The 23,328-nt window shown below is 40.8% G+C and overlaps 2 protein-coding genes across 11 annotated transcripts in view; both read left to right on the forward strand.

Moving 5' to 3' along the window:
• Gramd2a (GRAM domain containing 2A) overlaps positions 1–1,425 on the forward strand; it is a 36,071-nt gene extending 34,646 nt beyond the window's left edge. For 9 of the 10 annotated variants that reach the window (XM_021728001.3, XM_021728007.3, XM_078049350.1 and 6 more), the window contains 2 exons: positions 442–546; positions 804–1,425. In XM_021728001.3, the coding sequence (XP_021583676.3) occupies positions 442–546; positions 804–807 (109 nt within the window). In that variant the 3' untranslated portion in view covers positions 808–1,425. Of the gene's footprint in view, positions 1–441; positions 551–803 lie in introns of those variants that run through there. The other variant, XM_021728002.3, reaches the window with a different exon arrangement.
• Positions 1,426–11,944: 10,519 nt separating this feature from the next.
• Positions 11,945–23,328, forward strand: part of Myo9a (myosin IXA) — a 293,301-nt gene continuing 281,917 nt past the window's right edge. Inside the window, exon 1 of the mRNA XM_021727982.3 lies at positions 11,945–12,206. The gene's annotated coding sequence lies outside the window, so the exon portion shown is untranslated. The remainder of the gene's footprint in view (positions 12,207–23,328) is intronic.

Here is a 23,328-nt window from a genome sequence, read left to right on the forward strand (position 1 = left end):
GTAAAGTAGTGGTGGTAAGTTACATGCACAGCCAGACCCTGATTTTCCCTCATCTGCCTCTTCTGACTCTGTGGGCTGGGTGATTGTCAACCTCAGCACCTGCAGGGGCAGTGGGCCTGCTACCTTAGGAAATCTTAATGGCCTCTTAGAGGAGACCCAAAAAGGACCAAGGTGACTGGTCAGAGGGAAGGTGGGACAACAGCTTTGGCTGTCTGGCCAGGTCTCACCTGAAGGGCCCAGAATTCCTGCCAGGCTGTGAGGACATTTCCATACGGATGAATCTCAGGACTCCTCTGGGAAGAATAATGCCCAGGCCTGAGGATGGCTGCAGGGCAAAGAGTTCATTAATTGCTCCAATTGCAGGAGTAGCTTAGTTCACATACCTATTTCCAGTGAGCCTCCCCAAATGCGTTTTCAACTCCATTTTGCCCATTTCTCAAGGATCTGCTTCTTGGTCATGTCCTCATCCTATCTGGCATTCCGCATCTCTCAACTGGAACAACAGTTATGCTCCTTGAATTGGGATGCTCCAGTCCCTGGGCACAGGTGAGACTCTCTTTCTCCCTAATACCTTTGGGATTGAGGGTTAAGAGTCCAGTTTTCCCATTACCTTGGGTGGACTTGGCAATGCTATCTGCTGGTTTGATGGCCCTAAGCAAGATTGGGTAGTGTATGCAATGTATTCAGATTCTATTGTGGACTACTCTCAAGGGGGAAAAAAGGCTTCACTGGCCCTTCTGCTCATATCTGTCTTCATTCTGGGCCCTTTCTCTGGTTTAACCATTCATCTCTCCTATGTGCAGGTAACAGCCAGTTGGCCTTTGTCCTCCTTGTACCTTCTCCAAGAAGAATGCTCTGGGTGCTAAGTCTCCAACGATACCTTTGATTTATGCTGCTGCTGTGCTGAGACTGAATATGAAGGAAAATATTCTAGATTCCTCTCCCCCAAGTCTTCTTCCTCCCTCAACATGTGATCTGAAGTACCTGTTTACAAGTTAATTGGAGCCTACAAATTTTGGACTCAAACTAAAAGCTAGATTTTTGGAACTAGCAGAGGAATTCTGTACACTAACTTTTAGCAAGCACTTCAATGAAACAAAAAATTAAACTTGCTCCTTGAAAACAGTTCTGGCACACAGCCAGAGCCCTGGGGGCCACTTCAAGGGCCAAGGGCCATGCTTTGATGCTTGGAATGTGGTTCTCTATCACATGGCCCACTCCAGTGTAGGCGGGGAGGCAGAGACCAGTACATAAATCCTGTGTGTGTGTGTGTGTGTGTGTGTGTGTGTGTGTATGTGTGTAAGTGTGTGCTCTGCTCTCTCCTAATACACGGCTCTTGCTTGGGACACTGAGGGTCCCTGCTATGGAGATTCCAGAAGGAGATGAATTTTCTTGCTCCAATTAAAGCTCTGTGCTGGCCCGTCATGAGAAGTCTAGGCAAACCTGAAAAAATGTTATCCACAGCAAAGGATGGTAGCAGGGGCTATGAAGGAGAATGGAGGTTCCCAGTATTCCATGTCCCCAGCTATTATTTTCTGATGAGACAGGTAGACTAGGGCCTCTGATTACCTGTGGTCACCTACCAGGTATTAGGTCTATCCCTGATATTCTCAAACATCTCCAAGGTATCCCAGGCCCTAGAAGCAAGTGAGGGGAAGGGTAAAGGCTTTGATTTGAGCTTTGCTGGGTACTCCCTGCCTGATTGCCCAGATCTCAGGCATGCTGGGGACACTTGCCTGGGCAGCCAAGAATTATGGTGTTGGGCCACCACAGGGCAGAGTTCATTCATGTCACCTGCAGTCAGCAGGCCATGAGGGAAGGTCATTTACTCCATGGGGTCTGTTCCCCATGAATAAGGTGCAGGTGCACTGGTTCAGTGCATGGACTAGGTGAAGGGGGTCTGTCTGATACATTTGGGGACAAGAGACATAGGGGACAAGAAGAGTGGATACAATGATGGTTTTGCTTTGGAGAGTCTTCCTCTGTCTGCCCTCTCTGTTCTGAAAAGAACTCTGGCCTGATCTCCCTAGGACTCTCATCTGCTAAGACAGTACCTGAGGAGCTTCCAGAAAGGACTTGTAAGGAGACCAGAGATGTGAGGGAAAGGCACTGGTGGTGGGTGGGCAGTGTCAGAAACAGCTACTGTGTTCCCGTCTCTGATCCCAATATGTTAATCAGGAGAGGAAATCCGCATGGAAACTATTGATCACAGACTAGAGATCATCTTTCCTGTTCATGACAAATCCAAATAAGTAGTGGAGGAACTGACAGTAGGTGACAAATCCCTGAGCTCAAACCAGAGAGCTCTTCATCCTCACCATGTACTGCCGAAGTCTGGCTTGGCACAAATCAGGAGCCACTTGTCAAAAAGAAACTAACTTTATTTTTAGAACTACAAACGCCAAACAAAACAGCTCCAGGGAAAAACCCTCAGAGCCCAACTGCCACCACCGGCTTCCACAAGCCTCTCTCCCCCACACCAGCTTCTCAACCTCCCACAATCCTCCTCCTCTTGAGGCCGATTGGCTGGGTTGCGTGGGCAGAGCCAAAGAAGTCACCCAATGAGCAGCTCCGTGGAGGAGCCAATCAGCTAGATGTTGCTGGGGCAGCTGTGAGCCAATCATCAGCTGGCAGTCTGAAGGGCAGGGAAACAGCCCAATGAACATCACCGCAGAGGAGCCAATCAGCTAGATGTTGCTGGGGCAGTCTGAAGCTTGCTGGCAGCTGGAAGTTTGCTGGGGCCCCTTTGGCTGTGGCTCTCAACATCTCCCCCTCTCTGTTTAAACAACAAGCATGTGGCTTATGGACCGTGCCTGCCTTAGGTTGTCCAATACATATGGTCCTTACCCGTCTTCGGATGAGCTGACCTCAGGGCGTCAGCCTCCTGTCTTAGGTTGGTACCATTGTAATTGGATCTTACCCGTCATTGACTACCGGTCCAGTACAGCCACATCTGTGGAGAGGTCTCAGCGGGGGGGGGGGGGGTGAGGTTCTTTGCCTCACCTCTGTTGACCCCCAAATTTTAGCTGAATGATCATGACAAGCAGAAGGGAGGAAGATATACCAAGTCAATTGACGGCTCCTTTTGGGAAAATTGTACCACCGATGATATCATCAGCAAAAATACCCCAACACTACCACAAGTCGCTGCACCAACAGATAGTTCACAATGCATACAAATGACACATAGTTCTGTAAGCAGTTCAGTGCAAGTTCTGTAAGCAGTTCAGTGATGGCTATTGCAGAAACTGTAGATTAGTTTTTTCTTTGTCTTCACCGGCACAGGGATGAAGATAGGAATTCTGGCAATAATGACTAAAGAAAAAATTAGGTAACATTCCAGAAGACACTAAAAGAAAACAATTTTCTTAACAATTTATATTATCTTCATCGGCACTGGGATGAAGATAGAAATTCTGGCAATAATGGCTAAAGAAAAAATTAGGTAACATTTCAGAAGGCACTAAAAGAAAACAATTTTCTTAACAATTTACATTATAGTGAAGAGAATTATTAAATATAATGAAAACGAAAGGTGAGAGTAAACAAACAGATCTGTTAACCTCCTTTTTTGTTTACATATTAAAACAATTCTTAACAGTTATTTACCCAATTTAAATTAAACCATTTAAATCACGTGAATAAAAAAAAATATTTGGATCCATCTTTTCATGAGCGCTCATCATATATGATATATGGAAATACGTACATTGGACATACATAAATTCAAACATATAACACAAAACACAAGTGTGCACACATAATATAATACATACAACACATAACATAATAGTAAAGGCCTTATAACTTTTTACAGGTAAAATCTCTATTGCAATGTTTAAAAACTCTATAGTCAAAAAAAAATAGAACTGATCAGCAAAACATTAACCTAGGTCTGTATGAGCTCAAAAAAATAAAATAGAACTTCATGATATGGGAAAGGGCAATAATAAAATAGATATTGAAAAAAGCATCCTGGTTCTGTCGCAGATGTAAGGATAGCCAAATTGGAGTTTTGGATATCAGCTATTATGGATTTGAGCTAAATCATCTTCTTTTTGGTCTGTAGAAATCGCTTTAGTTAATCTCTCTGGAATCCAAATCGGCTGCTGTTCTCTCTGTGGAAACACAAAAACAGACCCCCGACTCCAGACAATCACTGGGTCAGGATTTTAGTTAATCTCTCCGGAATCCAAATCAGCTGCTGTTCTCCCTGTGGAAACACACAAACAGGCCCCCGACTCCAGACAATCACTGGGTCAGAACCTTGGTTAATCTCTCTGGAATCCAAATCGGCTGCTGTTCTGGGTCAGAACCTTGGTTAATCTCTCTGGAATCCAAATCGGCTGCTGTTCTTCCTGTGGAAACACACAAACAGACCCCCGATTCCAGACAATTACTGGGTCAGGACCTTTCCATTGTCCTGTTAGAATATCTTTCCAAAGTACCTTGGGCTTATGTACATTTTTTGGACACATATGCCTTTCTGCAGCACTAAGTCCTGATGAATCCAAATTTAAAAAGTTTAGAGTAAAAAGCGTTATTTTAAGTTTATCTTTGGGGAATATATACCCCTTCCCAATTCCATCTTTTTGCTTTAATAAGTACATTTTAATAGTTTGATGAGCTCTTTCAACTATGCCTTGACCCTGTGGATTGTATGGGATTCCTGTTATATGAGTAATGCCAAATGATGAGCAAAATTGTTTAAAAGAAGTAGACGTATAACCAGGGGCATTATCTGTTTTTAACTGTTTTGGAATGCCCACAGTGGCAAAATTTTGTAAGCAATGAGCTATAACATCTTTAGTTTTTTCACCGGCATGAAGGGAGCCCATCAAAAATCCAGAAGAAGTATCAACTGTAACATGCAAATATTTTAATTTTCCAAATTCTGGCAAGTGTGTGACGTCCATCTGCCAAATATGGTTAGGCATCAATCCTCTAGGATTGACTCCAAGATTAACTTGTGGTAAAAAGGTCACACAATTTTGACATTGTTTTATTATTTGTCTAGCTTGTTCCTTAGTTATTTTAAAACGCTTTTGTAAAGTATTAGCATTGACATGGAATCTTTCATGAAAATTTATAGCTTCTTCTAGTATAGAGAAAATATGTATGTCACGTGTAGTTTTATCTGCTAAATCATTGCCCAAACTAAGGGCTCCAGGCAATCCTGTATGTGCCCTGATATGTCCTATAAAGAATGGATCTTTTCTGTCCCAGATTAAACTTTGTATAGTGGAAAACAAAGAGAAAACAGTAGAAGAAGGGGAAATTCTACCAGCATCTTCAAGGGATACTATAGCATTAACTATATACTGGCTATCAGAAAATAAATTAAATACAGAATCTTTAAACATCACAAAAGTTTGTAATACTGCATTAAGCTCTACCTTTTGAGCTGATTGTTTGGGTACTAAAAATGTAAAAGTTTGATTAGGTGTAATTATTGCTGCTGTACCATTATTTGACCCATCAGTGAATATATTTGGAGCATTCATGATAGGTGTTTTTCTTGTCATTTTTGGAAAAATTACAGGATGCAATGACCAAAAAGACAATAAAGGATTAGATGGTAAGTGGTTATCAAATGAAACATTAGATTTGCACATTATTATTGCCCAAGTATTTAACTCATTAGCTAATTCATCAATTTGATTCATAGTATATGGAGTAATAATTTTATGGGGAGAAATTCCAAACACTGCCTTTGCTGTTTTTATTCCTTTGAGTATTAATTGTCCTACAGCCTCAGGATACCTAGTAAGAATAGTGTTAGGAGAATAAGATAAATGTATCCATAATAATGGACCTTCTTGCCAAAATACTCCTGTAGGAATATTTTTTGTTGGTAGTACAATAAATAATAAAGGCAAACTTATATCAATTCTATCCAAATGCATATTTTCCATATATGTTTCAATGATTTTTAATGCCTTTCTTGCTTCAGGCGTTAACATTCGGGGTGAATTTGGATCTGATGGACCTTTTAGGATATCAAATAAAGGTCCCAATTCTCCTGTTGGAATACCTAGATAAGGCCTTATCCAATTTATATCTCCTAATAACTTTTGAAAGTCATTAAGTGATTTGAGTTGATCTACTCGTATTTGAATTTTTGGTGGACGGACCATGGTTGAGGATAATAGAACTCCTAAATAATTAATTGGAAAATTTAATTGCACTTTATCTATTGCTATCTCTAGATTATAATTTTTTAATAAGTTTGTAAGTGTGGCATAACATTCTAGCAATGTGTTTTTAGCTTTGTGTGCCAATAACACATCATCCATATAGTGAAATATTTGTAGTTCAGGATTTTGATTTCTAAGTGGCTGGATTACTTTGTTAACATAAATTTGACACATAGTTGGGCTGTTAGCCATCCCTTGAGGGAGTACTTTCCATTCATATCTCTGATCAGGACCTTCATGATTTAGTGCAGGGATAGTAAATGCAAAACGTGGACTATCCTCAGGATGAATTGGAATTGAAAAAAAACAATCTTTAATATCTATAACTAAAACATACCAAGTTTTTGGCAAAGCAGACAATTGAGGAATCCCCGATTGAGCAGGTCCCATAATGACCATTTCATTGTTAATGGCTCTTAAATCTTGCAGTAATCTCCATTTACCAGATTTCTTTTTGATGACAAAAATGGGAGTATTATGGGGAGATACAGAAGGTTGTATATGTCCTTCCGCTAATTGTTGTTTGACCAGATCATGGGCTACTTGTGTCTTTTCTTTAGTCAAGGGCCACTGAGGAACCCATACTGGTCTTTCTGATTTCCATGTAATTTTTATTGTCTCAGTGGCCCTTTGTGAAAATCCAACCCATGTCTGTCTGTTCCTTGATCTATTTGTATTGGTGCTGCTATACATTGTTCTTGTCTTTCTAATCTTTTTCCTTTCCTAAAACCTTGTCTAGCCATAATAGTGGGTGCATTTTGATTGATATTATTTGTTAATGTCAAACCTAATTGATCTAAGACATCTCGTCCCCATAAATTTACGGGAAGATAATCCAATACATATGGCTGTATAGTTCCTTCACATCCTTCAGGATCCTTCCAATCTAATAGCATTGCACTTCTATCGGGATTAGTCGCCACTCCTAGGCCTCGAAGCGATTGAGTGGCTTGTTGTAATGGCCAATGTTTTGGCCATTCTTGACGAGAGATGATGCTAAGATCTGCACCTGTATCCAGTAGCCCATTAAATTCATGTCCTTGAATATTTAGTTTTAGCATGGGTCGAGAATCTAAATTTAAAGAAAGCATAGCCCAATCTACACCTGTGGAGCCTAATCTCTTGGAACCTCTTTCTACAACATGACTGGAAAATTTATCATGTAGGCTTGGTATTATTAGTAACTGTGCTATTCTATCTCCTGGTGAAATTACTGATATACCCTTTGGAGAACTGGCTATAATTTTTATTTCACCTTCATAATTGGAATCAATTACCCCAGGACTTATCAAAAGTCCTTTTAGAGTAGAAGAGCTGCGTCCCAATAATAAGCCTACTGTTCCTTTGGGAAGAGGTCCTTTTACCCCTGTGGGAATGATTTGAACTCCCATCTCTGGAGTTAGTACTGATTTGGTGGAGGCGCAGATGTCCAACCCTGCGCTCCCTCTGGTTTGTCTGATGAGGGATCTGATGTGCTGGGCACTACCCTGACGGGGTTGCTGGGGTTGCTGGGTTCCTCCAGTGCTCCGTATATTTGTGGTTTGGGGCCCCGGAGCATTGGGGCCCCCTGTCCATTTTTTGGCAACGGAGCCTGATGCCTTTGTCCACGATATTGTGGATAAACACCTTGTCCTTGTTCGTTTTTTGATAATGGAGTACCCTCTATGGTGGTTTGAGGACGGTATTCATTAGCCCAATATAATGGAGTACCCTCTATGGTGGTTTGAGAACGGCATTCATTAGCCCAATGTCTCCCTCTACGGCATCGTGGGCAAATACCCGGTATTCTACTTGTTTGATACCTAGTTTTGTTAAACCCTCCTCCTATGGGGCAATTCCTTTTAAAATGTCCTGTTTTCTTTTTGATGACAAAAATGGGAGTATTATGGGGAGATACAGAAGGTTGTATATGTCCTTCCGCTAATTGTTGTTTGACCAGATCATGGGCTACTTGTGTCTTTTCTTTAGTCAAGGGCCACTGAGGAACCCATACTGGTCTTTCTGATTTCCATGTAATTTTTATTGTCTCAGTGGCCCTTTGTGAAAATCCAACCCATGTCTGTCTGTTCCTTGATCTATTTGTATTGGTGCTGCTATACATTGTTCTTGTCTTTCTAATCTTTTTCCTTTCCTAAAACCTTGTCTAGCCATAATAGTGGGTGCATTTTGATTGATATTATTTGTTAATGTCAAACCTAATTGATCTAAGACATCTCGTCCCCATAAATTTACGGGAAGATAATCCAATACATATGGCTGTATAGTTCCTTCACATCCTTCAGGATCCTTCCAATCTAATAGCATTGCACTTCTATCGGGATTAGTCGCCACTCCTAGGCCTCGAAGCGATTGAGTGGCTTGTTGTAATGGCCAATGTTTTGGCCATTCTTGACGAGAGATGATGCTAAGATCTGCACCTGTATCCAGTAGCCCATTAAATTCATGTCCTTGAATATTTAGTTTTAGCATGGGTCGAGAATCTAAATTTAAAGAAAGCATAGCCCAATCTACACCTGTGGAGCCTAATCTCTTGGAACCTCTTTCTACAACATGACTGGAAAATTTATCATGTAGGCTTGGTATTATTAGTAACTGTGCTATTCTATCTCCTGGTGAAATTACTGATATACCCTTTGGAGAACTGGCTATAATTTTTATTTCACCTTCATAATTGGAATCAATTACCCCAGGACTTATCAAAAGTCCTTTTAGAGTAGAAGAGCTGCGTCCCAATAATAAGCCTACTGTTCCTTTGGGAAGAGGTCCTTTTACCCCTGTGGGAATGATTTGAACTCCCATCTCTGGAGTTAGTACTGATTTGGTGGAGGCGCAGATGTCCAACCCTGCGCTCCCTCTGGTTTGTCTGATGAGGGATCTGATGTGCTGGGCACTACCCTGACGGGGTTGCTGGGGTTGCTGGGTTCCTCCAGTGCTCCGTATATTTGTGGTTTGGGGCCCCGGAATCAGGAGCCACTTGTCAAAAAGAAACTAACTTTATTTTTAGAACTACAAACGCCAAACAAAACAGCTCCAGGGAAAAACCCTCAGAGCCCAACTGCCACCACCGGCTTCCACAAGCCTCTCTCCCCCACACCAGCCTCTCAACCTCCCACAATCCTCCTCCTCTTGAGGCCGATTGGCTGGGTTGCGTGGGCAGAGCCAAAGAAGTCACCCAATGAGCAGCTCCGTGGAGGAGCCAATCAGCTAGATGTTGCTGGGGCAGCTGTGAGCCAATCATCAGCTGGCAGTCTGAAGGGCAGGGAAACAGCCCAATGAACATCACCGCAGAGGAGCCAATCAGCTAGATGTTGCTGGGGCAGTCTGAAGCTTGCTGGCAGCTGGAAGTTTGCTGGGGCCCCTTTGGCTGTGGCTCTCAACAATGTACCACTTTCCAGGATTGAGTGTAGAGCCTGGCCTTGTGTGTCGTTTGCACCAAATCTGTGTGTCTCAGGTGAAACTCGCTGCCAGTCTTCCTCACAGTGCCACACTGGATGAATGCCTGTCTTTTTTTTTTCTTTAATTTTGGATATGGCCCCCTTCATTGCTCTTTTTCACCATATTTTTTGGGAAACAATGCTTCTTGCTCTAGTGCTTTCCCTCCCTGGTCCTTGCTGAAAGGCAGAGAGAACAAATCCATTCTCTGAGCCTTGCTAGGTTGAACTAGAGGCCATGAGAGGTGCCAAGTCATGGTTGGATGTGCCAAGAGGCTGGTGAACTTGGTCTCCCTCCAGACCCCAGCCTCAGAAAGGGCTGGAGATGTACTATAGGGTAGGTGGCTTTGGAGACACGCTTGTGGTCCAGGGTTTTGAGTGGCTTGGGTTTGCCTGTTCCTCCAGAGGGTCCTTTCTCCATTTCTCTCTTTGTCCCCTACCCTGGTCTCTGGGGCTACTCTATGTTCTGTTGGGCTCATTTATAAACTATAAGTATTTATACATTCCTGCTTGCATTGGCTAATGCTCCTCTAATTGAGAGTTTGGGATCAACCACACTAAGGTTGTTCCACTGTGGCATTAGCCTTTGAAAATTGTTTAATAAAAAAGAAAAACAGATTTTTCTAGTGTCCTGTGATGTGGAAAGTTCATTTTGTCCTTTGAGTACTCATTAGAGGTCCTCTTACTGACATACTCAGCACAAAGGAGACTGATGGAGCTCAAGTCAATTCCCAGAATCCTAAATATTCTACAAATCTCAAATGACTTAGTTGAGCTGACTTAGACCTCAGGCATATAGGGAAGGATGAGGATGACCACAGCAAACCACTACAGCCTTTCTCTTCTGTTGGGTGGACACAAGGAATGCTTCCTCATTTCTCCAGAGCACTCCAAAGCAACGTCCCTGGCTCAAATAGTATTTGATTCAGGAAAATCTGTGGCATTCAAAGCCAGACAATTCTTGCAGTCTTTTCTACAACTTATAGCCTAGGGAGGCTAAATTCCATATCACCCTTTTCTTTCTCCCAGCATTGCCCCTTTCTAGTAGTATATTCATTCAGTAAATATTATTGAGCCCAGATTCTGTACCAGCTGTGATGCTGGGCATGGGAGGATCAGCAGTGAACATACCAGGTGGTGTCTGTTTCTCAGAGGCACTTAACTTATATCCCATGTGCAGGTAAGTGTCGAGTAGATATGTAGACAAACAAAGAGAACTGCAGATTGTGATGGGGTTACATGAAGGAAAAAAAATGATATGAGCTGGGCATGGTGGCACATTCCTATAATTCCAGCCACTCAGGAGGTTGAGGCAGGAAGATTGCAGGTTTGAGGCCAGCCTTAGCAATTTAGCAAAGCCCTAAGCAACTTAGTTTTAATATTGTCTTAAAATCCAAAATAATAAGGGTTGGGGATGTGACTCAGTGATAAAAGCACCCCTGGGCTCAATCCCCATTCCAAAGATAGAGTGAGAGAGAGAATAGTAAAGCAGGCAGGATAAGAAAGTTTATATACTCCCTGGGTATCATAGTTCATAGATGAACATTTGAGTCTACTAAGTTGTTTTAGTGGTTGCTGAAACCAAGTTCTTTCCCTGGATAAAGGAAATAGACACCTGATGGAAAATATGGCTGGAGATCTACATACTTCTGAAGGACACAAAGAAACCAATTCAATACAATTCTTTTAAAACATGTCCCCTCCTTACTCTTTTCAGGAACTGCTTCATAATGACACCATCACAGAGAGGGCATATAACCACATATTTATAATTTTTAAGTTGAATGAGCTGATTTTATAAGGGATAAACAACTACCTTAAATTTGGAGAAGTGGAGATAAAGACATACACATGGGCAAAGCCTCAGTTCTGCAATGTGAGCTCTACTCAGAGGGGAAGGGTCACAGGGAGCAGGAGTTTTGGTGAAAAGGGCATTTGGGAATGAAGGGAGCCCAGGGAGGACTTCAGTCCAGGAGAGCCGTGCTGGGAACAAAAATTGCCCTATCCTAGAGGCCCGACCAGCCCACCATGGCCTTCCCACCTGGTTCCATGTCATTAGAAGACCCACTGGTGAGGCCTTGAAGCCCTTGCTGGTCCTTTCTCCTAGCTGCTGGGCCACAGAGTCAGGGAGTCCTAGGCCAGACACATGTCTCCAGGAAGGATCTCTGGTTTGTCTTAAAGACTAGACTGAGGCCAGATCCCCAGCTCAATGCAAGGCTGGTTGTTTCTTTCTGAACAGGAAGAGAGGAAAAGTGACCACTAGGTGGCAGCAAAGTCCAGCAGGAAGACCTGGAGCCAAAGAGGTAACAGATTTGATTCTCCTTTCTCAGAGCAAGATCCCTGCTGTCTCCTTGCTGGATGAAAAAGGGCCCAGGCTTCTTCCAAGTCCAGCGCGCCCCCCTGTGCAATGGAAGAAGGGACTCTCCAGGCCAGCTCCTGTGGCCATTTAGCCCTTAAGGAATAGTTCTATCCCTTTCTCCTTTGCTCCTCCCGCTCCCCAAGCCTGAGGAAAGGCCAGCAGTGATTCTGAAAGGAAAGCATTTCCAAGGGCTCTCCAGACTTTCTGAAGGCCTGTCAGGTATGAAGAACACGTGTGTGTGTGTGTGTGTGTGTGTGTGTGTGTGTGTGTGTCTGGGCTGTAAGGGTGGAGGGACAAGGGTGAAGAGCTCAGCTTCTAGGGTACAAAATCACTGGCTGTTCTCAGGGAACAGAATTAAAGAAATCTGCCCCCCCCCACACACCATACAGTGTGATTTCAGGATGGTAGTGACACTATCTCCTTCTACTTTACTTAGAGAGCATGAGTTGGACCCCAAAGCACAGAGGTTTGAAATTTAACGGTTGCTTACGCTTCATCCACTGGAGGCGAGAGGGAGGGAGGCAGTTAAGCCTCTGAAACCATAATCCATAGAAACTAGAGTTCATCCCTCTGCGTGCCTGACCTCCACAGAGACAAGGAGCACCTGGCGCCCAGCAGGGCTCTGCATGCTGGGCTGCCTTCGTGTTGGCAGGGTTCCTTGCCTTCCCGGAATGTGTTCCTTCTTGTTTGCCACTCAGTGCCTGGCCCAAAGCCAAACCTAGGCTGCTGGGAATGTGATGCCCCCACTCACTTCTCCTCTCACAGGATCTGAGACGAGGCTCTCTTCCGTCTGGGGGAAGGCCAAGGCCACATTACAGCCTCACCCCCATTGATATGACTTCCCTAGGGACATCAGACCCTCCAGTGGCTTAAAGCAGAAGTATCTGGGGGGAACAGAGCTGGGTCCCCAGCAATGTAGAAAATTTGGAATGTTGACATCCTATTGGCAGCCTTCTAAATTGGGCCAGAGTGGGGTGGGAAAAGAATTACTCACAAGCTGTTCATTAACTTGCTAAATGCAGGAAGGTTGGCTTAGGCACCACTTTGGGAAAATGTGACACCCACTGCTCCTAGATTCAGTCTAGCATGAAGGCGTGTTAATTGGTGTAGGATTTCTGATGGAAGTTTTTCTTTGTTGCTAGTTCCAGATACCAGGCTAATCTGAATGGTGTTTTATCTTTAGCACATAACTATATTTAAGCAATTTATTAAGTACTTTCTATGGACTGCTGAATATATGCTTCTATAGATACCATGACACTATCATTTTCTGAGTACCTGTGTACCAGGGAGTTCTTATGCTTGTTATATCATTTAACTCTCAATGATATGGTTTTTGTACTTTATACTGTGAAAACAGAGATCAATAGGTCAGAAATTCAGTACTGACCCCTTCAGGGAGTTTAGTGAGGGGCACCTTGAAGGATTAGCTATGTATGTAAGACCAGTGAGCCCAGGATAGGTACAGACTGACTGACTCAGTGGCACAGAGGCGTGCAGCATGTGTGGGCTTCAAAGAATGAGTAAGATTTGGATCAGAGGAGAGATGTGGGGAGGATCCTCCCAAAACTTGTGTTTAGGGGATTGTGTCAGTAAAAGGACGGTGGGCGCAGAGGGTGGTGCCAGTGAAAACTTCAGAGAAGTAGAGTTCCTGCTGCAGAAAAGAAGTGTAAGTAAGTAAATTTCTTAGGATCTAAATACCATGATGAAAAAAGAGACTTGGTCTTCGGGGCAGTGAGGAGCTACTGGAGCTGTTGCAGCTTAGGTGTGATGAGTGTATTTGATGGTTTAGGAAGATTGGTTTGGCAGTGGAATATAAGGTGGTTTAAAAGTCCCAAAGAATAATCTAGATTGTGGTTTCAACTTCAGCACTACTGACATTTTGGGCTGGGTAATTCCTTGTCATAGAAGGTTATCCTGTGTATGAACACTTAACCGCATCCTTGCCTCTGCCCACCTGATGCCAGTGTAGCTCCCACCTCTGACTGCAACAAACAAAAATATCAACAGACATTGCTAGATATTTCTGGGGTAAGGGTGGGGGTGGAAAAAGACTGTCCCTGATTGAGAATCATTAGCCTGAATTGCAGGAATTTAGGACCTGGACCTTGGAAGTTTTTTTTTTTTAGTCATGCTAGGGATTGAACCCAGAGCCTCATACTCTACGACTGAGATATGTCCCCACCCTTGAGCTATTCCTCTGGCACAACAAGTATTTTCTTAATATACTGCATCAGTCTATTGACTTTTAGAATAGCTGATACAAGTAAAAATGGTTTACTTGTCCAAGGAAATTTATCATCAATACCAAAGAATTTAATGGCATTAAAAAAAAAAGGCCTTCAGAAGTAGATTATTTTGCACATTAGAAACCTCTAGAGGATGATCCAGAACCACAGATAATGTGCTCTGAACTCATTAGCCAGAAAGCCGTTCCTGCCCAACCCCCTAAGTCACATTTTACTGAAGGGCCACTTTGAGTAAGGAATGCCTAATCCCAATCTGTCTGCAGACAGAGAAGCTACTAATCTGTAACTTTCCTACATTGGCATTCACCCTTCTAGAATTTTGTTTTTGTCAATTGGTAGAGCCTGGCCAGTCAGTGAAAAACTTGATTTACAAAGATGTGTCTTTGTCTAAAGCAGGACTCAGTGAAGGACAGTCTACTGGCCAGATTATTTTTGTAAACAGTTTTATTGAAACACAGCCACACCTATTTGTTTCTGCGTTGTCTCTAGATATTTGTGAGCTCCAAGGGCAGAAATTAGTAGTTAGAATAAAGACTGTATGACCTATAAGCCTAAAATGTTTACCATTTGACCTTTTAAAGAAAAGTTTTTCAATTTCTGGACTAAAGGAAAGTGCCTGTGTTTTACAAAATTGTGGACTCTGATTCTCATTCTGTTGGCAGGGGGACAGATTTTCATTCAAAAATTATAATTGAGTGTCTATCACAGGCTAGGCATGGTGCTAAGTGCTTGGGATATATTATTGAAAAAGGCAAATAAAGATGTTCCCTTTATGGAGCTTATATATTCTAGTGGCCAGGGGAGGGAGAAAGACAATCATCAATGAAGATAATAAATTATATGGTATGTCAGAAGGAGATAAATGCTAACGGGAAAAGAGAAAAAAATAGAATAAGAAAAGGGGATACTGGAGAAGTTGGTAAGAGCTTGCCATTTGAAGAGGGTGGTCATTGAGAGTCTATTTGAGAAGCTGATATTTAAGCAAAGATTTAAAGGAAGTGAGAGAAGAAGCTTTGTAGAATTTCCCAGGGAGAGTGAATAGCAAATGCACAAGGTCTAAGGTGGGAGAGTGCCTGGCTTGTTCAGAAAGAGCCAGGGTACAGGCACAGCTGGAAGAGAGAACAGGAGAGACAGGATTTGATGAGCTCAAAGTGGGGGAGGGGAGGGAGGTTATCTAAGACCACTATACGAATTCTGGCTTTGACTCCAGATGAAAAAGGGAGATGAATGAGTAGTAATCTTTTATAATATAGGTCTTAAAATGATAATCCTTGGCTGCTAGAGAGGAAAAGATAGAAGCAGGGAGATCAGTTAGGAGATTTCTGTAATAATTTAAGTAAGTGATGATGGTAGTTCTGACGAGGGTAGTAGAAGTGGAGATGGCAGAAATGGGTAGATTCTGGATATATTCTGAAGGTAAAAGCAATAGGATTACCTGTGAACTTAGAGATGACATGATTTTAGAAAAAGTATATTAAGGAAGACTCCATGATTTGGGGCCTGAAAGGATGGAGATGAGGAAAGCCAGGAGTGGTACAGCTTTGGGGAGGAGGATCAGAAATGTAGTATGTTAAGTTTGAGATGAATTTTAGACATTCAAGTGAGGATGGCAGATGGTCAATGGGTTATATGAGTCTGGATTCAGGAGAGAGACTGGGAGATAGAAATTTGGAAGCTGTCAACATATGGATGGCATTTTAAAACATAAAACCGGATGAGATCATCAGGGGACTGAGTGTCTGTTGAAAGAGGAGAGGCTGGAAGACTCAGTCCTGAGGTACACCATATATGAGAGATGGGAGGAGGGAAAAAGAAGCAACTGGCAAAGGAAACGGAGTAGAACCTGATGAGGAAGGAGAAAATCCAGAAGCGTTCAGAGTCCTGAAAGCTAATTACCATACATCAGGGCAGCGTCTGTGACAAATGTTGCTAATAAATCAAATTTATTTTACTGTGGCTCAGTAAATGCTTTCTCACTTGAATATAACCCAGAAGTTTCTGACCTGGATAATCTCAAATAATTTAATGTTTACAGTCATTCTTTCAGCATAAAAATGGCCCAACATCCATTTCCAACCACTATGGGAAGTTCTGAGACCTCAAGTTCTCCAAAGATTTCTGAGGTTGCTTCTGTATCTCCTGGGTCAGAACATGATGCAGCCTGCTTGTCCATGGTCCTTTGTTCCTTTGGCTGTTGCCTTTTTGCTTTATGATGTACCATTCCTTATATCCTTCATTTCTCCAAATGACTTGCCACAAAGATGTTTGGATGTCTTCGAATTGTCTAAAAGGTCTAATGAAGGCTAAGTTAATGAAGGCTATACTACAAAGTAGAAAACTTCAAATTTGACATATAAATATTTGGTTGTAGAAATTTAATAGCCATTCTTTACAATAGTAGGAGACTTCTCAATGGCCCTGACCTCCAGTAGGCTCCCATCTTTTACCCTGTTTCTAGGATGTGTCTCATCTCAGTTCTCTTTACTGATCCTCATTCCACTTCTTTCTTTCTTTTTTTTTGTTAAATAATTTTTAGTTGTTGATAGACCTTTATTTTATTTATTTACATGAAGTGCTGAGAATCAAACCCAGTGCCTCACACATGCCAGGCAAGTGCACTACCGCTGAGCCACAGCCTCAGCCCCCCACTTCTTTCTTTTTTAGGCCCCGTTCTTTTTCTCTAGGGTATCCAGTGAAAAATCCAGATTTTTTCCCATATTATTATTTGGAATAATTGACATCTCTTGAATCCTCCTTAGATAGATTAAACCCAAGGAGCCTAATTTTCTTAATCATACAGATCCATCTAGAGGTTTACCTCAACAAAACAACAAGCTCTCTCAAGAAAAAGCTTGTCATACTTGAGGAAATCAGTAAGGCTATTTTTAAATTTTTTATTTTTTGAAATTTATTTTTAAAAAATTATTTATTTGTTCTAATCAGTTATTCGTGGCAGCAGAATTCTCTTCAATTCTAAAATTTTATTTTTATATAAAATTTTTTTTTAGTTGTAGATGGACGCAACACCTTAATTTTATTTGTTTATTTTATGTGGTGCCAGGGATCAAAGTCAGTGCCTCACGCATGCCTAGCAAGCGTTCTACCACTGAGTCACAACCCTAGTCCTAAATTTTTATATTTAATAGCATTTTTATTTATTTATTTATTTTTTAGATGTAGATGGACACAACACAATGCCTTTATTTTTATGTGGTGCTGAGGATCGAAGCTGGGTCCCAACTGTGCGAGGTGAGCGCTCTACCGCTGAGCAACAATCCCAGCCCCTTTAATAGCATTTTATGAAATAAAACAGGAAAAATAGTACCACTAAAAATCAAGATAGAGGGCTGGGGTTTGGCTCAGTGGTAGAGCACTTGCCTAGCATAAAATAAAATAAAAGTATTATGTCCATCTACTATAAAAACATTTTAAAGAATCAAGATAGAGCATAGCATGTTGGTTAGGAGTTCAGGTTCTATGAAAAAAAATATATAATTTTTTTAGATAACTCCCTAGCTATATGTGAAAGGGATATAAATCACTCATATGAGATGTTTGGGTGTCTTTTAAAAAATTGAGCCAGGCATGGTTGTTCACATCTGTATCTCCAGCAACTAGGAGGCTGAGGCAGGAGGATCACAAATTCAAAGTTCAGCAACTTAGCAAGACCCTATCTCAAAAAAAATCAATCAATAAATAAAGGGCTGGAGATATTATGCAGTGGTTAAAGTGCCCCTGGGTTCAATCTCTGTCACCGCCCACCCATCAAATTGACACATTTTACCTACTTATGGATTACTGATTTCACATTTTAATTCCCGTTTTGCATTCCTCACGGAGAAAATTTGAAATAAAAAAGATATTAATGGCTGGGCGTGGTGTGCAATCCCAATGGCTCTGGGAGGCTGAGGCAGGAGGATTGGGAGTTCAAAGCCAGCTTCAGCAACAGGGAGGCACTAAGTAAAACACTGTCTCTAAATAAAATACAAAATAGGGCCGAGGATGTGGCTCAGTGGTTGAGTGCCCGAGTTCAATCCCTGATATCAAAAAAAAAAAAAAGAATAGTTATTAACGAAGAGTGTTTATAGTGCCACTATTCATAACAACCTCAAATAAGAGCTAACTAAAAAGCCCGACACTGTAGGCATGGCTAAGAAAATCACAGTCTACTAACTTGATGTGACCCCATGTTACCTTTAAGATAGTGCTTTCGAAATGTGAAAATCTCCAAGAAATTAGCACATCAATTAAAGAGCTGTTCATGGCTAGATTTACATAGTGAATTCCTAATTTTCTGTGAAGTGGTTCATCAACCTCTCCCCCATAGCTTTCTGTTATGCAATCTTGAAAAGTTACACTGATTATGACATTTTGATTTTTGCTGCTATGCCATGGAATGAATTTGACTGTTTTTCTTTAATAAATAGCTTTTATATCATTTGTCCATTCAACAAATAATAATGAGTATTTCTATGTGCAAGACACTATATTAAGCAGCAGGGTAAAGATGTGAGACCTGGGGTGGGGGCTGTAGCTCAGTGGCAGAATGGTGGCCTAGCACATGTGAGGTACTGGGTTCGATCACTAGCACCACTTAAAAATGAACAAATAAAATAAAGGTATTGTCCATCTACAACTATAAAAAAAATTTAAAAAGAAAAAAAAAAAAGATGTGAGACCTGGTCCCTGGCCTCCTTGGCTCTTAACAGTGTAGCCAGAAAGAGACACAACACCATTGAGAGGATTGAGAGGATTCATGATGCCAGGCAATCAACAAGAAAGTAAACTGATCTGGTACATCAAGCAAGATTTCCCTTAGGGTTGGGTGCAGTGGCATACACCTGTAATCCCAGTGGCTCTGGAGGCCAAGGCAGGAAGATTGCAAATTCAAAGACAGCTGCAGCAATTTAGCGAGGCCTAAAGCAACTTAGACCCTATCCCAACATAACAAATAAAAATGACTGAGGATGTGGCTCAGTGGTTAAGCACTCCTGGGTTCAATCCCTGGTACCAAAAAACAAAAACAAAAACAAAAACAAAAAACCAAAACAAAACAACCCCCCCTTCCAAAAACAAAAAACAAAACAAAACAAAAAAGCCAAAAGATTTCCCTAGGGAGAGACTATATCAGTTCCCTTTTGAGGAGTATGGAAAACAGAGAGGGACAGAATAGCAAATAGGAAAAAGGAAAAAGGGCACCCATCGAAAATAAGAGTGAGCTGCCATTCGAAGAAACAAAAGAAGGGAAGTACCAGATTATGCTTTATTGATGGTACTGGCAGAATGTAGAGTGGGTAGGGAATATGAACCCTGGGAGACCAATTTGAAGTTGTTGCTGCAGTCCAGAAGAGAGAGAATGGTTGGGTTCAAGTGGTGGCACTGTAGAGAAATACAAGGATTTAAAAGATTCTTGTGCTGGGTGTGGTAGCACAGGCCTGAGACTGGGGAGGCTGAGGCAGGAGGATCAAAAATTCAAAGACAGCCTCAGTAATTTGGCAAAGCCCTAGACAACTTAATGAGACCTTATCTTAAAATAAAAAATAAAAAGGGCTGGGGATGTGGCTCAGTGGTAAAGTACCGCTGGGCTCAATCCCCAGTACCAATAAACAAATAAATAAAGGATACTTGTGATGTAGAATCAACAGGATTAGAAGGTTGATAGATGTGAAGTCTGTGAGAGAAATAGTGAAGGACGGCTTCTAGATTTCTACCTAGAACTGGGAGGAGCGGTAGGTTTGATGGGGGAAAATGAGTTTGGGAGATTTTTTTTGTGTTTGAGAATCTTATGAAATACCCAAGTGAGGGTGTCCAGTATATAGATAAATGGATGTACAGGTTGAAGTTGGGGAGAGTTCAGGAGAGAAGGTCTGAAGTACCTAATCTGTCATACCATGGGAGTGAATGGGAGAGCCTAGGAATCAGGTACAGTGAGAAGAGAACTATATGATGTAGAGAAGAAAATGAAGCTGGCAAATAGTGATCAAAGAAGGAAGACAAAACTAGGTTTCACATCAGTTAAAGGAAGAGTGGTTTGAAAAGGAGGGTTTAATGTTGCTAGAAGGCCTAATAAAATAAGGACTAGTGATCTTAGAATATTTTTGTTGGAGTAATGGGGGCAGAATCTAGGCTCAAGTGGGTTGAGAAGTGGGAGGGAGGTGAGGCATTGTAATACTGATTATAGACACTGTAGATCTGACCATGAAGGGAAGGAAGCCAAAGGTCAGTAGAGGAGACATGGGGAAAGATGGGGAGATTTTACACATTTAAATGCTGGTGGAAAGGAGCCAGAAGAGGATGTTGACAGATATGTGAAGGAATTGTTTGCACAAGATCCCTATGCACAGATGGAGGAATTAGGCTTAACTCTGAGGGTCATTGGAAGAGAAGTGAAGGCTTCAAGACCAGTACAGAGTGGCTGGGGCTGTAGCTCAGTGGCAGAGTGCTTGCCTAGCATGTGTGAAACACTGGGTTCGATCCTTAGCACCGCATAAAAATAAAAAAATAAAGGCATGCTGTCCTAATGTATAAAACAAAGCCACAACTACAAAATAAATAAAGATCAGTATAGACACAGTTAAGTTTGTAGATCTGTTGTCAGGAAAGTTTGAGGAGTTCATCTCTGGTGCCTTCTTATTCTCTTAGAAGTAGGAGAGTGAGGGTGGGGTGAGGACTTTGCAGGTTTAAGGAGGAAGTCTTTGACTTCCTTTGACACTCTGGAATGGTAGTTTTCCCCTGCATTAGAACATTTCATTTAAGTGAGTTTTCCTTAGTGGAATTTCAACCTCATTTTGGAACTTATTGATCAATTTTTCCACTTATGTGCAGAGCACTCTATCTTTGCTTAGTTCTGATTTTTTTGATGCAATGCAATTCCTAAAGGCTTTTTTTTTTTAAAATGGGGTTCTCCACACTGCTTTTGTTTCACTTTCCATCTTTTATGTACATGGAATATGAAAGGTGATTTAATACAGGAAATACAATGTAGGGCTTTTAAAGTGCCTTGGATCAATAGGTTGATACAAGGATCGGATCCAAATATGACCTAATGTATAAAACAAAGTCAGTTATTATATAGGTCCTGCTGCCTAGCAGTTGAAATAATTTCTCATTATTGGTTTCTGCAATATACCAGAATACATGAAATATAGAAAGTGAAGCAAGATTACATTTAAAATGTTCAAGTGAAGGATTCTTGCCACCATATTCTTAGAAGAGAAAGGAGCAGGTGGAAAGTGTGAGAAGGCAAGATGGAAGCAATATGACTGAGTTTCTCATTCATAAATTGAGAACATCATCAATTAGAAAAAAAGAGAATTAAATGAGATTTTGTGTATAACCTTTATAATGTTCAAGGTACTTTATATACCTAAAGATGCATTTATGTGCGTGTGCATGTGTACACATGTATAAAGTACCCTGCACATTATAGTGATATAAAGGTTACTTGATGCTATTTACTATCCTTGAATAAATTTCTTTTTTGTACCTAACAATATTTTTATCAGGCCTTTTTTTCTAATAGCTGTTTAGTTCCATGGTAACATAAAACTACGTTTTCAAACTTGCTATAGTCTTAAAATAGAATTGGAGAGTAGGACAAAAGGGAAATAAGGCTTGAGTATCTATCATATGTTTTACGTATGATAGTACCTGCATACACAGACTGTCTTTATTTTGCAGATAAGGCTCTTAATCTAAAACTTGCCTGAGGTTTTAAGTTTATAAGGCAGAGCTTAGAGTTGATTAAAACATTTACTGTTCTAATACTACACCATGTAAATTCTGTAATTATTTTTTCTTTTTCTGTGAAAGAAAAAAAATGCATTTTTAGTTATGAGTAAATAACCATGAGACCGAGAATTCTTCTTTGCCATTTCAATGGGATGCCTATTACTAAAACATAAGATCAATATGGATATACTAAAAATTATGGTATAGTCAAAATAATAAGGTACCTGTCAGAAATGTAATCCACTTGTAATTTTTAAATTATTCTGAGCTAGTTAGGACCAATTCTTGTGAACTTCAACAGATACCTAGCCAAGGGCAGAGATATTTGTGTTTTAGACAGTAATAATTAGAAAACACAGTGATGTACATATTTGAAATAAGTAAAAAATATTTTTAACCACTGTCTACAGCTAAATTTACATATGGTGACTGTTCTTAATTTTACACTGAAATCTACAGTTGGACAAATGTGAATATATTCATGATATAATACAAAAGAATATTTGAAAGCTTAACTGTTTTGAATAACCTACTTTCCTTCTGAGAATTTTGAAGCTGAATTTTGCATTGTGTATCACTTTGATTCTAAAAATGGAGTAAAATACCAGCCAAAAATATATTTTGTATCATGTAACATTTATTAGTGTACGGTCAAGCTGGTGCATAATTTCAGGGCTTTTTATAGTTATCTAGTGAAATACAAGTCAACTCTTAAATTTTCCTGTGATTTATAATGTCAATATTTACAAAAGACATACTTCAAAGTTTTGTAGGTTCATTGCTAGGTATTTATAAAGGAGACCTTAGATTTTAAAAGACTTATTGATATAGTTCAAAAATAATTTATTTCTGTGATGAATCAGAGAATTAGGAAGACTGCTCCCATTATACATTAACTCTCAAATGGGAGACAGTCTGGCATTTAAACAAACATATTTTGCATTATCAGAAAGACAAGTTTTCTCAGAGATTTAACTCTTTCATAGTCTAGACTAGCTTCCTAACTCAAAATTTTTGAGTCACCAAAATAAATTGCTTTCTTATCTTTAGCCACAATTACAAATATTGCCTATCAGCAACTTACATTATTTATTCTTCTTGCTGTCCCCTACTATTTCACTCTATGGTTGACAGCCAATTCCTAATCTTTTTGTTGTCTCCCTCTTCTATTAGGTCTCTCTTTTATCTAACACATAATGACCTAAAGTGGAAACTTTTGTAGTTTTCTGACTTTTGGTTTCAACTCCCATTCACTCAGGCCAGCTATATAACCTCTGTATATTACACTTACTGTGTTTTCCCCTTCTTGGCTAAAAGGAACTGAGTTACTGCCTCTGTGGTCACTGGGTGGTGAGGTTATT

This window comes from Ictidomys tridecemlineatus, chromosome 5 (genome assembly GCF_052094955.1).
Source record: "Ictidomys tridecemlineatus isolate mIctTri1 chromosome 5, mIctTri1.hap1, whole genome shotgun sequence".
NCBI lineage: Eukaryota > Metazoa > Chordata > Mammalia > Rodentia > Sciuridae > Ictidomys > Ictidomys tridecemlineatus.